Source organism: Nilaparvata lugens, chromosome 9, assembly GCF_014356525.2.
Source record: "Nilaparvata lugens isolate BPH chromosome 9, ASM1435652v1, whole genome shotgun sequence".
Classification (NCBI taxonomy): Eukaryota; Metazoa; Arthropoda; class Insecta; order Hemiptera; family Delphacidae; genus Nilaparvata; species Nilaparvata lugens.
Genome location: NC_052512.1, coordinates 45,303,186 through 45,319,504, shown reverse-complemented (window position 1 = coordinate 45,319,504; position 16,319 = coordinate 45,303,186). Strand labels below are relative to the sequence as shown.

The following is a 16,319-nucleotide window of genomic DNA, read 5'->3' as shown; positions in this document are numbered from 1 at the left end:
CCCTGATCTACTTACAGCCTACTCCATTCTATTATCATAATTTTATCTTTCTACCCATATAATTATTTTACTTTATTGATTTTCTGTTTTTCTTTCTCTTGAATATTCATATTAATTAAAACATTTAAAATATTTCCATTCATTAATAATCCTTACTTGAATAAATTAAATTAACGTTTTGTTAGAGAGTTAGTGGGAAGGATATTTTGAATATTCTTTTCAAAGAATGGACATTGATATTCCAAAGCTCCGCCAATTTATGTAGATGCATTACAATATTATTTTAGTTATTACAAATTTTTTTTCTTATCATATAGAATTCAATAATTATTTTCTTAGTCTATATTATGTAAATTAGTCATTAGATAGTCCACGTAGTTCTTTCCCGTGAAGCTGTGTGACGCTGGTAGTCTCTCAGATTGTAGAGAGTTAGTGGGGAGGATATTTTTAATATTCTTTTCAAAGAATGGACATTGATATGTCCAAAGCTCCGCCAATTTATGTAGATGCATTACAATATTATCTTTAGTTATACCAATTGTTTTTTTCTTATCATATAGAATTCAATAATTATTTTCTTAGTCTATATTATGTAATTAGTCATTAGATAGTCCACGTAGTTCTCTCCCGTGAAGCTGTGTGACGCTGGTAGTCCTCAGATTGTAGAGAGTTAGTGGGGAGAGGATTTTTTAATATTCTTTTCAAAGAATGGACATTGATATGTCCAAAGCTCCGCCAATTTATGTAGATGCATTACACTATTATCTTTAGTTATTACAAATTGTTTTTTTCTTATCATATAGAATTCAATAATTATTTTCTTAGTCTATATTATGTAAATTAGTCATTAGATAGTCCACGTAGTTCTTTCCCGTGAAGCTGTGTGACGCTGGTAGTCTCTCAGATTGTAGAGAGTTAGTGGGGAGGATATTTTTAATATTCTTTTCAAAGAATGGACATTGATATGTCCAAAGCTCCGCCAATTTATGTAGATGCATTACAATATTATCTTTAGTTATTACAAATTGTTTTTTTCTTATCATATAGAATTCAATAATTATTTTCTTAGTCTATATATGTAAATTCATCTATAATTTTTGCTGTATTGTAAGCTATTGTATATAAGTTATAAGCCGTACATATTGTAATATACATAATAAAGTACTCAATCAATCAATCCTCTCCTTGTTGTATTACTTGGGGCCGGTTTCCGAGCTCGGGAATCAGCTAAGTTCTAGACTTTAAACAGCTGGAGTCAGAAAATTGGCTTTCCGAAACGGGGCGTTGTTCGCAGTTTTATGATATTAATTTCTATAATTGGAAACGTTTTTCCTTGACTAAATTAAACATTCCTAATAATTCAAAATAGCTGAAACTTTACACTATTTTCTCTTTATTTATTTTGTGTTCAATTTTCTAGTTTTTCGAAATTTAATTTAAACGTGGACTGCGACCACGCCCGTTTCGGAAAGCCAATTTTTCTGACTCCAGCTGTTTTAATAGTTATTTGTGCAACTAGTGCGCAAAGTGTCAGTTGCTGCCGCCGAAAGAAACGTTTACGCCCGAGCCGTAGGCCGAGGGCGGAATGGTTTCTTGAGTGCAGCAGAGGAACTTTGCGCACGTATTTCACATTAAGTTTTTCCTACAGTTACCATTGAATATGAGAAGTGGGTAATTATGGTAAAATTGCCTGAAATGCATCAAATGTTTTTTCTGTGTAATTTTATTATTGATAAAAACCTTAATCCTAAACCTAGAGTCCTCGTTGTCCTTGGTTATAATATAAATGAATAATATTAGCGCGTTGTGCTTGGTTGACCTCTGCTCCCTATAGCAGCCACAGCAGTCCCTGTTACCAACTTCATTTTGATTTTGCTGCACTGTTGCTCCATAAACCTACTAAGTATTTTGCGTTGCCATTTGCAAATCTGGAGTGCAGAAAAATTTTTCCCGCACTAGAGCGGAAAAGTGTTCTTTGCGTTCTGTAATCAGTGCAGCAATGGCCCTTTTCAACGTAACTGTAGGAAAAGTCTAGAACTTGGCTGAATCCCGAGCTCGGAAACCGGTCCTGAGCCATCAGAGTGTCACTAAAGTTCGATTTCTAGAACTCTTATCAAATCGTTTAATGGACTCTGAAGTAATGGACCATTGAAGTTGAACAGCTGATTTTCTAGTGTCGTTTTGTTATGAATATGAACAGTATAAAATTGAACTGTATAATTATGATATAAAAAGCAATTTGTAATATAATAACTATAGATAATTATATTGTAATGCATCTACATAAATTGGCGGAGCTTTGGACATATCAATGTCCATTCTTCGGAAAGAATATTAAAAATATCCTCCCCACTAACTCTCTACTAAGACAGTGGTACTTTTCTGAAAGATGTGTAATTCGAAAATGAATAAAAAGTGAATTCGTATGGCTTTTGTTGGTGGGGAGGGGAGTCCCTAGCGGGAAGGCCCACCCGCCTGAATAATATATAATTTGAGCCGTCAATGGGCCTTACGACTGTCATACTTCAGCCGGGACCGACAGTTTAAAAATCTGGTGTGACGCACTCACAAAACTTTCCTTGCCGTTATGAAAATTGATCACCTGACGCTAGTGTTCCCTCGCATCTCAAGTCTACTATTCAAGACTCTTAGCCAGCTGGTGACAGGACAAAAACGCTGGAGACACACGAGGTCTGCTATCTCTTCATAGTGAATGATTTAATAGAATCAACAGTTGCCAACAGTTTGCAATATTGAATAATCACATTTTCTCGAATTTCAAGCTTATTTTCAGTTTTAGGTGGAACTGTTACTGAACATTAATTTTAAAGATTTTCATGCTCAATCTTTTCCACTCGAAATTTTTTGTTTGAATTGTATCTGAAGCCTGATAATTGGAAACCTTAAATCAAACTTTGCATAGATGGGGAGGAGCTCCTGAAATTTTTACAGATGTGGGACTTGTGGCAGTTGATAGAGCTTATCAGTAACCATTTTAGGTATGAATTTGATCAAAATCTTTGAAGTCGTTTTCGAGAAAATCGCGAAAAACCGTGTTTTTGACAACATTTTCGCCATTTTAGCCGCCATCTTGAATTAGAATTGATCGAAATTGTTCGTGTCGGATCCTTATACTGTAAGGACCTTAAGTTCCAAATTTCAAGTCATTCCGTTAACTGGGAGATGAGATATCGTATACACAGACGCACACTCATAAGGTGCGTACAGACTGTCGCTCTGCTCCGCAACCGAACGTCACTCCAGCAGAGCGATTGATGATCGACCGGCGAGCAACAGTGGTTCGACCGGGGAACGCGAGAAGATCTAACATCTTCCGTAACGTTCATGATGGGTGCGTGGGCGGAGCGACTGTGGTTCGAGGTGGTACGAGGGCGGTACGAGGAGGAGCGTGCTCGGTGCGGGTTGGAAGCACGACTATGTGTACGCAGCTTTACCACACACACAACCACACACACACACACACACACACACACACACATACAGACCAATACCCAAAAACCACTTTTTTGGACTCAGGGGACCTTGAAACGTATAGAAATTTAGAAATTGGGGTAACTTAATTTTCTTCGGAAAGCAATACATCCTTACCTATGGTAGTAGGGCAAGGAAAGTAAAAATGAATAAATACCTGTTCATGATGAGATAGGAACACTTGCTGCAGTCTGCCAATCGTCCAGCCGTACCAGTGCGTCTTGAAGTCCTGATTATCAGTGTCACACCTAAAAAATATAATTGAAATACATTAAAAATATATTATAATATAATAATTTACAATAGTGAGGTCCACGTTATAATGGCAGTGTTTGATTAGCAAAGCTATTGCTATCCTTGTCTATCATTAAGTAAAGCGGACAACGCTATCTCTTTCTCGCTTTGCTCTGTTGCCAGATCGTCTTTCAACAATGTAGAATTAATAATTAATATAATTATATATCCATACTAATAAGATTTACGGTCCCGTTCGATTAATGAGCAGCAATGGCGAATAAGAAAAAATGAGGAAATAGAAGCATTAATAAAAGGAGAAAATATAGTACGCTTCATTAAAGCCAAAGAATAGGTGGTTGGGGCATGTGATGAGGATGAGTGAGGCTAGAATGCCGAAAATAGTTTTTAATAGCAAGTTGCACAGCAGAAGAAGAAAGGTAGGCCAAGGAACAGGTGGGTGACCAAGTGATGGATGACCTGAGAAAGATGGGGGTAAGAGGATGGAAGGAAAGAGCCATGAACAGGGAAGAATGGAGGTGTGTTGTGAAGGAGGCCAGAGCTCACCTAGGGCTGTAGCGCGGATAAAGAAAAGAAGAAATAATTAATATATTAATAGTGCATCTTAATTGACCGAACGAAGTGAGGTCTAAGATTCAAGTCGACGGTTGGCATTTCTCTGAATGTTTAAATGTTATATGTTGCGCATTACGGCGAACGCGGTAATAGATTTTCATGAAATTTGACAGGTATGTTCCCTTTTTAATTGCGCGTCGACGTATATACAATGTTTTTGGAAATTTTGCATTTAAAGGATAATATGAAAGGAAAAAGGAGCCTCCTTCTTACGCCAATATTAGAGTAAAATCAGACTATAGAATTATTCATCATAAATCGCTGACAAGTGATACACAGATGTTGTGGAAAAGCCAGTCTATGCTGTATTTCCATAAGATCTATAGTTTCAATCAGGTACTTGTGGATGAGAAACTGCGTGAGGTCTACTGTTCACAGAACTACTAGTATAAAAGGAAAAAGGAGCCTCCTTCATACGCCAATATTAGAGTAAAAATCAGACTATAGAATATTCATCATAAATCAGCTGACAAGGATTACAACAGATGTGTGGAGAAGCCAGTCTATTGCTGTATTTCCATAGATCTATAGTTTCAATCAGGTACTTGTGGATGAAAATACTGCGTGAGGTCTACTGTTCACAGAACTACTAGTTATGTCAATTCATCACAGAATATTGAACAATATAAAATTATTGCTTAATATAAATATAATTGACTATTTCAAACAAGAATAAACAGTTAATATTTTATTACATCAATAAACCTGTATCAGTCTACCGTCTATAAAAGGCATTGACAAGACAGAGAATCGGCATCACTGGTCTCCCATCTTTCTTCACTGCCATTATAACGTGAACCTCACTATATGCCCAGTTTATAGGACATCTATAGGAAATTTGACAGGTATGTTCCTTTTTTTATTGCGCATCGACGTATGTACAAGGTTTTTGAAAATTTTGCATTTCAATGATAATATAAAAGGAAAAAGGAGCCTCCTTCATACGCCAATATCAGAGTAAAAATCAGACTATAGAATTATACATCATAAATCAGCTGACAAGTGATTACACAGATGTGTGGAGAAGCCAGTCTATTGCTGTATTTCCATAAGGTCTATAGTTTCAATTAGGTACTTGTGGATGAGAATACTGCGTGAGGTCTACTGTTGACAGAACTACTAGTTCTAAACACCGAAGACAGCATAATTATTCGAAACAGAGTCTTTAACCTGATGCCGCACTGCTGGATGGTTACACACAGAACAGTCATTTTGTTTTTAGTCGGGGCGTTTAGAATAAAATATATGGGCGGTTATGGAGCAGCACACACTCTTGTCCACTATCCACCGACGGCTGTTGGATGACGCAATGATTATAACAGCTGATTTTTATTTCTGTGTGTGGCCAGCTCACAAATCTTCTCCCATAAGGATTACATGTAAACTTTGAAGGACCGCAGGATAGAGACCTGATGTCGGATCATACATTTGATAGGCCATAAACCTGCTCCTGAACATAACAAACACAACTGAAGAAAGAATCATCAAATTCGGTGCACACATAAAAAGTTATTGAATGTCAAAATTTGAGGCTCGATTTTTACTTTCCTTGCCCTATTATCATAGGTAGGTAAGGAAAGTATTGCTTTCCGAAAAAAATTAAGGTACCTCAATTTCTGAATTTCTATACCTTTCAAGGTCCCCTGAGTCCAAAAAGTGGTTTTTGGGTATTGGTCTGTATGTGTGTGGTGTGTGTGTGTGTGTGTGTGTGTGTGTGTGGTGTGTGTGTGTGTGGTGTGTGTGGTGTGGGTGTGTGTGTGTGGTGGTGTGTGTCGGTGTGTGGTGTGTATGTGCGTCTGTGTACACGATATCTTCATCTCCCATTAACGGAACTTGCTGAAATTTGGAACTAAGGTCCTTACAATATAAGTATCCGACACGAACAATTTCGATCAAATGCAATTCAAAATGGCGGCTAAAATTAAGAAAATGTAGTCAAAAACAGGGGTTTTCGCGTTTTTCTCGAAAACGGCTCCAAAGATTTTGATCAAATTCGTACCTAAAATAGTTATTGATAAGCTCTATCAACTGCCACAAGTCCTATATCTGTAAAAATTTCAGGAGCTCCACCCCATCTATGCAAAGTTTGATTTTAGATTCCCAATTAGCAGGCTTCAGATACAATTTAAACATAAAATTTCAAGTGGAATAGATTGAGCATTGAAATCTTTACAATTAATGTTTTGTAACATATTTACCTAAAATTAAAAATAAGCTCAAAATTCGAGAAAATGTGATTATCCAATTGCAAACTGTTGGCAACTGTTGATTCTATTAAATCATTCACTATGAAGAGATAGCAGACCTCGTGTGTCTTCAGCGTTATTGCCGTGTCACCAGCTGGCTCAAATCTTTGAATAGTAGACTTGAGATGCGCGAGAACACAAGTGTCAGGTGATCAATTTTCATAACGGCAAGGAAAGTTGTGTAAGTGCGCTACACCAGATTTTTATTTATATAGATGTACTTGTTTTGTAAAATTTGACTTCTCAAGTTTCTAAATAGTCGCCATTTTGAAATTTTTTATAAAAATCATTTCCTCTTTGTCCTGTGGTGGAGCAAACATAGCACAGCCAATTTCTGAGCTGTTGGCGGTACCATTACATAAATGCGACTGAGATCCTCTAAGTACATTAGCAATATTTTTTCCTACAGTTACGTTGAAAAGTGGCCATTGCTGCACTGATTACAGAACGCAAAGAATCACTTTTCCGCTCTAGTGCGGGAAAAATTTTTCTGCACTCCAGATTTGCAACATGGCAACGCAAATACTTAGTAGGTTATATGGAGCAACAGTGCAGCAAATCAAATGAAGTTGGTAACAGTGACTGCTGTGGCTGCTATAGTGAGCAGAGGTGCAACCAAGCACAACGCGCTAATTATTATTCATTATATATTATAACCAAGGACCACGAGGACTTTAGGATTTTAGGATTAAGGTTTTATCAATAATAAAATTACACAGAAAAACTGTGATGGATTTCAGGCAATTTAACCCATAATTACCCCTTTTCATATTCAATGGTAACTGTAGGAAAAACTTAATGTGAATACGTGCGCAAAGTTCCTCTCTGCACTCAAGAAACCATTCCGCCCTCGCCTACGCTCGGGCGTAAACGTTTCTTTCGGTGCAGCAAACTGTCACTTTGCGCACTAGTTGCACAAATAACTATATTGCTGTCGTGTCCGCGACCGTCAAACGGCAGTTGCAGTTCTGGCGCCGGATCCGGTGAAACAGCCGGCCCGGCAGTTTTGCCGTGTCGTGTGTCCCTGGCCTAACACAGAAGGGGTAGATGTCTGGGTGTCACCCCATCAGGATGTCACCTCTGAAACCGGTTCTTGGAGGTGACCGGTTGACGCCGAAAACTTGTCTCTGAAGAAGGTGTCATGCTGACAGGGGGACAAATTGACGGTAGTGATATATTTGAAATGAATGTTCTCACCATAAGACAGCAATATATAAAAATCTGGTGTGGTACACTCACACAACTTTCCTTGCTCATTGATCTATAAGCCTCATTATCAAACGGAGTAATTTAGGGGAATAACATAATGACGATTGGCGGCAAAATATTTGCAACTACGATCAGACTACTGTATATGTGTATATACAATTGTTTTCAGAGTACTTTTTCCTTTATGTAAATTAATTGTGAAATTCAATAATTTTTTTGAAATTCGTCAAAAAAGCTGTTCTACAGATGAAATATCTTGACTATTACTGTGTTCTTTTTTAAACTGCTCTACCTACCCACGGTATATGGAGAAGAAAAGTAAAAACCTACCTATCTCATGCACGAGAAGGAGGTTACAAAGTCCATTTCTCAAGGATTGGGTGGACCCCCATTATTACCCAGGAAAAGACTCATGTCAGTTGATAGAGCTAATAAATAACTATACAGGGTATGGATTTGAAAAAAAAATCGTTAGAGCCGTTTTTGAGAAAATCGTGAAAAACATGGTTTTTTAGTAACTGTCATCTTTCTCAAGAATATTACGGAGCTCCTGCAATTTTCTCAGAAATGAGACTCATGTCATTGATAGGGCTTATAAATAGCTATCCATGGTAGAAATTTGAAGAAAATCGTTAGAGCCGTTTTCGAGAAAACCGTGAAAAACATGGCTTTTTAGTCATTATCCGCCATTTTTCTCAAGAATATTACGGAGCTCCTGGAATTTTCCTAGAAATGAGACTCATGCCAGTTGATAGGGCTTATGAATGTAAAGGGCTTGTATGTTGTAGGGCTTACTCATGGTATAAATTTGAAGAGAATCGTTTTCGAGAAAACCGTGAAAAACATGGTTTTTTAGTCATTATCCGCCATTTTTCTCAAGAATATTACAGAGCTCCTGAAATTTTCCCTGAAATGAGACTTATGCCAGTTGATAGAGCTTATAAATAGCTATCCATGGTATAAATTTGAAGAAAATCGTTAGAGCCATTTTCGAGAAAAACGTGAAAAACATGGTTTTCTAGTAAATATCCGCCATTTTTTCCGCCATCTTGAATCGAATTTTATTGAATTTCTTATTGTCGGGACCTTAAGTTTAAAATTTCAAGTCGATCGGTTAATTAGGAATGGAGTTATCGTGTTCACAGACATACACACACACCACACACACACCATACACACACACACAACCACACAACCGCAATACCCAAAAATCATGTTCTTGGACTCAGGGGACCTTGAAACGTATAGAAAACAAACTTGAAATTGGGGTACCTTAATTTTTTTTGGAAAGCAATACTTTCCTTACCTATGGTAGTAGGGCAAGGAAAGTAAAAAACTTAATCCTTTCTATTAGTAAAACTAAACATTTACCAACAATCCGTGCTCTCAATTACAACACTCGTCCATCGATTACAATGAGATTCATGATCAGATTCTCTAGACTTTCAGTAAGTAGAAGACAGTATGAACACAACTGCAATATGCTGATTAATATGATTCCCTTGAACTTATTCACCCATAAAATAAACAAAAAACTTACAAAAGGTATTGATGATTGGGTAAAAGCTAGAATATTTTTCAAAATAGACTATTAATCATAAAATTACACATAATAGATTGATTTGGTGAATACCTAAAATAAAATTGTGATTTTGTGAATTTGAACAAAGTTCTTTTTTTGTGTTTCAGTCAGAAAAAAAATCTTTCAATGATTTGAACTGAACTCATTGCTAGCGATCAGACACGTGTCTCTGCTAGCAATTACTGCCGGTAAAATGAGTACAACTGGTTTCAGTTATGTTATATCTATTTTTTTTATTATTTCTAGAATAGAGTATAATCTGAATTTCTGTAGGATGTACCAATTATTATGTGAATTTGTAATTGTATAAATCTTGTATATATGGCAAATAAATTGAATTGAACCGAAAAAAATGAAAATTTTCACTATAGTGAGGTCCACGTTATAATGGCAGTGAGAAAGATAGGAGAAAAACGTTGCCAAGTCTCTCCATTTTGCCACTGAGTGTACACAGTGTTACTCAATATCCATTAAATTTGATCTAATAATGTTATCATTTCCTTGATAAAATAATCAATTTAATGTCAAATAATCAATAAAATGTATTTTTCATAATTTGTTCCAAAAATTGGCTTCCATAACTAAGATCAGATTTTTATTTTTATACAAACCTGAAATGGCGGCTAATTTAAAAAGCTGTGATACACCAGATCTGAATTTCAAAACAACATAAATTAAGTTATTTGGTACGTATTCTATTCCAATTTTTTTTCAAAAATTATAGGAAAATAGAAATCCTTTTTAGAATAAGTAATTTCAATGTAAATAATCTTGAAGTAACCTTTCTTTCAATATTTATACGGTACGAGTAGGTCTAACCAAACGTGTACAACAATTTGAATTTCAAAACAACAGAAATTGAGTTATTGGTAGGTATTCTATACCAATTTCCTTTAAAAATAATAGAAATCCTATTTAAAAATAAGTAATTTCATGGATTAATTCTGAAATAACTTTTCAATATTTTATACCGGTACGAGTAGGTCTAACCAAAACGTGTACAACAATTTGAATTTCAAAACAACAGAAATTGAGTTATTTGGTAGGTATTCTATACCAATTTCCTTTAAAAATAATAGAAATCCTATTTAAAAATAAGTAATTTCAATGGATTAATTCTGAAATAACTTTTCAATATTATTTATACCGGTACGAGTAGGTCTAACAACTGTCACCTGGTCATATGGGACATATATAGGATTCATATATTTATCTCATATTGATCAGGATTTTAGAGTTTTATTTTACGAAAAGTTTAATGAACGGTGTTTCTGCCTTTGAAAAGTTTTGTCATCGACAGAAAGATTGTTTATTTCACTTGTTATCAAAATTATTGTAGTTTCTCTTTTGTTTTTCATAACAAACGTGATCGGCTTGTGCGACTGATAAAAATATGTATTTGAAATGGCTTCATGTTTGGCATTGACTGAGTTATATATTAATACCCAAAATTTTACTAGTCGGTGTGTGAGCTCGTTCGTTAGGACTGAGAGTAAAGTCCGGCTGTTCTGGTGAAGGGGATAGATTTTGTTCTTGTTTTATAATACAGTTTTCCTGTCACAGTTCGGGCAGTTTAAAGAGAATTGTATTATTGAATAAGAGGGGATCTGAACCCACTTCATTAGATCAGTTTTTTTATTTATTTTTCATTAATAATTAACGTCGCGATTAACCAGTGGATGCCAAATGGGGGGCCATTATCATAAAGGTAGGTGACTACTGAGTCATTGTTTTAATTTTTCCATAACCACAACAAATTTAATCTTCACTAGCAGCCAAGCGAGTAGCCCTTGAAATATTCATATTTTTATTGTTATTTCATAATTATAATTATAATTCTATTTTTTTTGTACAAATAATTTATTGTTTTTTTTAATTATCAAAACCCGTACGATCATTCTTGGTTTCATTTTCCCACCCTTACATAATTGGTGGAGGCGCCGGGTACAGGAGGACGGTGAGATTCAGGTAATCTCGGGAGATCATCTCTCTTCTTGTCGGGCACAGGACGATTTCTTATGCTATCTTCCGCGGCTGGTGCATGGAGGACATATGTCATCGAGATGTATGCATCACTTGTTTGCGGCGACAGAGCTGAAGGACATCAACAATATTGCAGTTTAAGCTGTCGTCCAGCTAAGCAGGAGTTGGAGATCGTCGAATTTTCGCCTTCGGAGTATATCGTCGCGAATATACAGGCCAACACTACAGTCACTTGCGAGGGAGGTTCGTTCATCATCTTCAACCTATTCCGGGAGCAATGTATGTGGTTTTACCCTGTCATTGCGAGATTTCGGTCGGCGGGAGAATAATGGTGAGAAAGACTTTTCCGTGTGACGCAAATGTTGATAAACAACCTCAGGTTCTCCATTACTTACCTTTGCATTGGGTTAAGTTTAATTCGTTGAAAATTGATGTTTTGCAACCGCATTTCAATCCTAATTTTGTTAATTTTAGCGAAATTTAAAAACTGATATAGATAAAGGTCCGGAATTACAGTTCAAGACGTAATATCGTCAGATATATTTCACAAAGTAGATCTTCCAATTCTTGGGGAGATGTTGTAAATTCCTCTAGTTTTGTTTTTTTATATTATTTGGCTGGTTAGGGTTTTAACTTTATGCTGTGCATATTTAGGCATCAAGTTGTATGTGTGTAAATTATCTGCTGTAACGGTAGCACAACCCAAGATACATATAATCGATAGTTAGGAGTTATATAGTTACTTTTGATGGATTAACTGTTTTATTGTTTTTTTTCTTGACTATATAGTTATGAGTCATAATGTACTTATAATTTTTTTTTTTCTCTTCTTCGATTTTTATTGCAGCTTTTGAAGTAGTTCAATGTTGATTCACAAATAAATTATTGTCAATTGAGATTTTCTTTTCATAATAAGTTGAATATTCATGTATATTAATGTGTATAATATTGAAAGTTAGTTTCATATATAATCAATGTTATTGTGCAGCATAGTTTCGTTTTGAATTTGATTTGAATGTTTGTAATTTAGTTTGAGTAACCTACCTTTCTATGTAAATGTTTGATTTCAATGTATAGTAGCATTATCAAGTCAATCAGGCACACGTTTGTTTTCCGAGTATATTATTTTGGTTAATCATTATTTATTTTTTTTTTGTTCCCCTCTTGACTACAGACTCAGGGACGAGTCTTTCAGCGGGATGGGTGATGTGTCACCTGGTCATATGGGACATATATATATGATTCATATATTTATCTCATATTGATCAGGATTTTAGAGTTTTATTTTACGAAAAGTTTAATGAACGGTGTTTCTGCCTTTGAACAGTTTTGTCATCGACAGAAAGATTGTTTATTTCGCTTGTTATCAAAATTATTGTAGTTTCTCTTTTGTTTTTTAACAAACGTGCTCGGCTTGTGCGACTGATAAAAATATGTATTTGAAATGGCTTCATGTTGGCATTGACTGAGTTATATATTAATACCCAAAATTTTTACTAGTCGGTGTGTGAGCTCGTTCGTTAGGACTGAGAGTAAAAGTCCGGCTGTTCTGGTGAAGGGGATAGATTTTGTTCTTGTTTTATAATACAGTTTTCCTGTCACAGTTCGGGCAGTTTAAAGAGAATTGTATTATTGAATAAGAGGGGATCTGAACCCACTCATTAGATCAGTTTTTTTATTTATTTTTCAATAATAATTAACGTCGCGATTACCAGTGGATGCCAAATTGGGGGCCATTATCATAAAAGGTAGGTGACTACTGAGTCATTGTTTTAATTTTTCCATAACCACAACAAATTTAATCTTCACTAGCAGCCAAGCGAGTAGCCCTTGAAATATTCATATTTTTATTGTTATTTCATAATTTATAATTATAATTCTAATTTTTTTTGTACAAATAATTTATTGTTTTGTTTTAATTATCAAAACCAGTACGATCATTTCTTGTTTTTCATTTTCCCACCCTTACACAACCTATACGGGTAGGCTAACTGAAGCATGGATACGTCTCGAATGGTAGCTATCCAACCACTTTTAAAATGTCATTTCAGGTATTTTAATTTGTCTTTCTCATACGGTAATGTCTAAAAATTATTTCATTGTTTCAAAAATACATTTCAAATCAATTATACGACTTGTGTACTCAAGTATTTTGATAGAATGGTGAAAAAAATGGCGGCTGAGTTACTTTTGTACTGTCACTGTCAAAAGTGGATATAAAATATTCTGGCAAATAGACAACATTGCAAAGCTAGAGAGAGATAGCGCTATCTGTTTTGTTGTATGATAGAAAAGGTCAGCAACAGTATTGTCAATTGTACAATGCCATTAAAACGTGGACCTCACTATAGGTGTCTGGGTGTCACCCCGTCAAGGTGTCACCTCTGAAACCGGTTCTTGGAGGTGACCGGTTGACGCCGAAGACTTGTCTCCTCTCTAAGAAGGTCACATGTTGACAGGGGGACAACTTGACGGTAGCGATATATTTTCGCTAGTGGATAAACTGTCCCTTGTGCTCAAAATGCCAAGATGAGCACCTTGTCGCACACCCCATAGAAGTAGGGGGCATGCTGTTAGGTTGTGACAGTGTTTAGTGAAGGAAAGAACATCCACCCTCTCTGTTTTTGAGAGAGAGAGCCATCTTAATAGTATATTTCGCACCTAGAGCAGAAAATGCGATTTTTCCGGCTCGAAATCGGTTTTCAAGTCCGCGGCCGTAGGCCGAGGACTAGAAAAGATTGAGAGCCGGAAAAACATTTTTGCCCGTGGTGCGAATGCTATTTTTGGCCACACAACAGGTATTGCTGACAAAATAAATAAAGAATACTTGTTATCGTACCTATCTCTTGATTTTAGTGGTAGAAGATTTGCAGTCAGGATTTCAGATTCTTTTAAAATTTCACTTGGAATATCACGGGCGTCGTCGTCATCTTCAAGCATTTTTGAAAATTTGGAATGCACTAATCAACAATAAATAATTGAATAAAAATGGTTGCGAAGCGAATGCTGAATTAGTTTGATTCGAAACTCGAACTGAAATCATGGCGACTTTGATGAAGAGAGTGGACACTCGCCCGATCTAGCAGATGACTTATTAATACGGACTTCAAGCGGCTGGAAAGAGAACACTTTCTGGGCTAGACCGGAAAAGAACCTGTTTCTTACGTCAGACGAGAGTCGTCTGCAAACAAGGTCTTTCAGATCTACGTAGGACTGGAAAACAGCTGCTTTCTGTCAGTGTGGCGAAATAGTATATTTCGCACCTAGGGCCGAAAATGAGATATTTCCGGCTCGAAATCGGTTTTTAAGTCCGAGGCCGTAGGCCGAGGACTAGAAAAGATTGAGAGCCGGAAATACATTTTTGCCCATGGTGCGAACGCTATTTTCGCCACACCAAAAAAAAACTTCCAATATATAAGAAATTAAAAAATAAATAAAATTCAAACAGCCTATTTTGATAGATTGAATCTTGGTTATGACAACTTTCACTGTCAATTATTTCAATATACTAATTAATATTTTACAATAGTGACAATATTTTTATACTATTAATATTTCGAATAATTGTTTGAATTTTTATAGCTCGCGCTTTGCACCTGGTTTCAATATCTCATGGATAGATGGATGAATAGAATTTTCATTACTATTTTGAAATAATGTGATTAAAAAAATTAATATAATTGCATATTTCACAGTTTTGTCTCAAAATATATCTAAAAAATTGATTGAAATTTAAATTATGGTAACTAATATAAAAAATAGCTAATAAAAGTCGAAATTCATCGACAAAAAAAAATGTCACTGGCCGAGGTTCGAACCTAGATAATGTTTGTATTTCACTGAGCTTTGAATTCTGATGTACTACGCCTTTATGCTCTCGGCCATTGAATACTTTTGATCGAAGAGGCCTGTAAATCAGGTAACGTATGTAGGCTACTTACGTATAGCGTAACTTGAAGCCGGTTTGCCGGCATTTTCACAACAAAATATTGCTCTGAAAATAGTTAAATCATAGAGAAAACATTCAAAGATTCAATCTTGAGTGGGCCTAATGTTTTCTCTATATGGTTTGATATTGAAGAAAAATTATCTAAAAGTTTTAATAATGAATTACGGAAAAATTACTAGGAATTTTTCAGTCAAGGCTGAGTTTCACCAGTAGGCTTACCTTAAACTTTAGATCTCTGCTGTATTTTCCTATTATTATTGTTGATTGTATTGCATTAAGAAGTGGAATTCGATAATAAAAAGAAACAATTATTACTCTACCTCACTTTTAAATATTGATACAATTATTGTACTTTGATTTCAAATTCGATTCTTCACTTTTAAATACTTGCGATACGTACCTTTCTGACAATGGACACTGCAGCCAACATTATATTGTTGAGGCTATGGAGATATCATCGTATTCTATTGTTTGATATCAAAAACACAATAATAAATATTAAATTATGAAACAGTTATTCATAAAATATATTATAGACATGATACCGCGATTCACGATACATAATTATATATATTATTACAGTCGTTATGAGATTATCTCTATGATTTTTGTGAGATCGGACACGATCAGCTGTTATTCAAGGTCATTTTACAGCCCTAGGGCCGTAAAGTTTTACCGGCCTGGTCGGAAAACAATCACTTTCGGCCTCCATATGACGCACGTAAACCAGCTCATTACATCCAAGTGTGGCAAAAAAGTAATACCTCTCGGACTATAGGACTAAAGCCCGGTCCAGACGCTCAAGTTTTGCTTCAGTCTTTTGCTCAAGCAAAAGTCGGAACAAGTAAGTCGTTGCGTCTGGATGGTGAAACGGATGGGTCTTCAAGATTAAGTCATCAAACTTAAAATGTATCGACCAGGAATCTTTTTCCATCAAACCGTGCACCAAAACCTAAATCGCCTAAAAATGGAGATAGAGAAATTGTGA

The 16,319-nt window shown here is 35.6% G+C and overlaps 1 protein-coding gene across 1 annotated transcript in view; it reads right to left on the bottom strand.

Annotated features, from left to right (window-relative positions):
* Positions 1-3,649: 3,649 nt before the first annotated feature.
* LOC111056517 (nuclear cap-binding protein subunit 1) overlaps positions 3,650-16,319 on the bottom strand; it is a gene marked incomplete at its 3' end in the record, with an annotated part of 106,158 nt that continues 93,488 nt past the window's right edge. Inside the window, 1 exon segment of the mRNA XM_039435984.1 lies at positions 3,650-3,740. Coding sequence (XP_039291918.1) covers positions 3,650-3,740 — 91 coding nt within the window.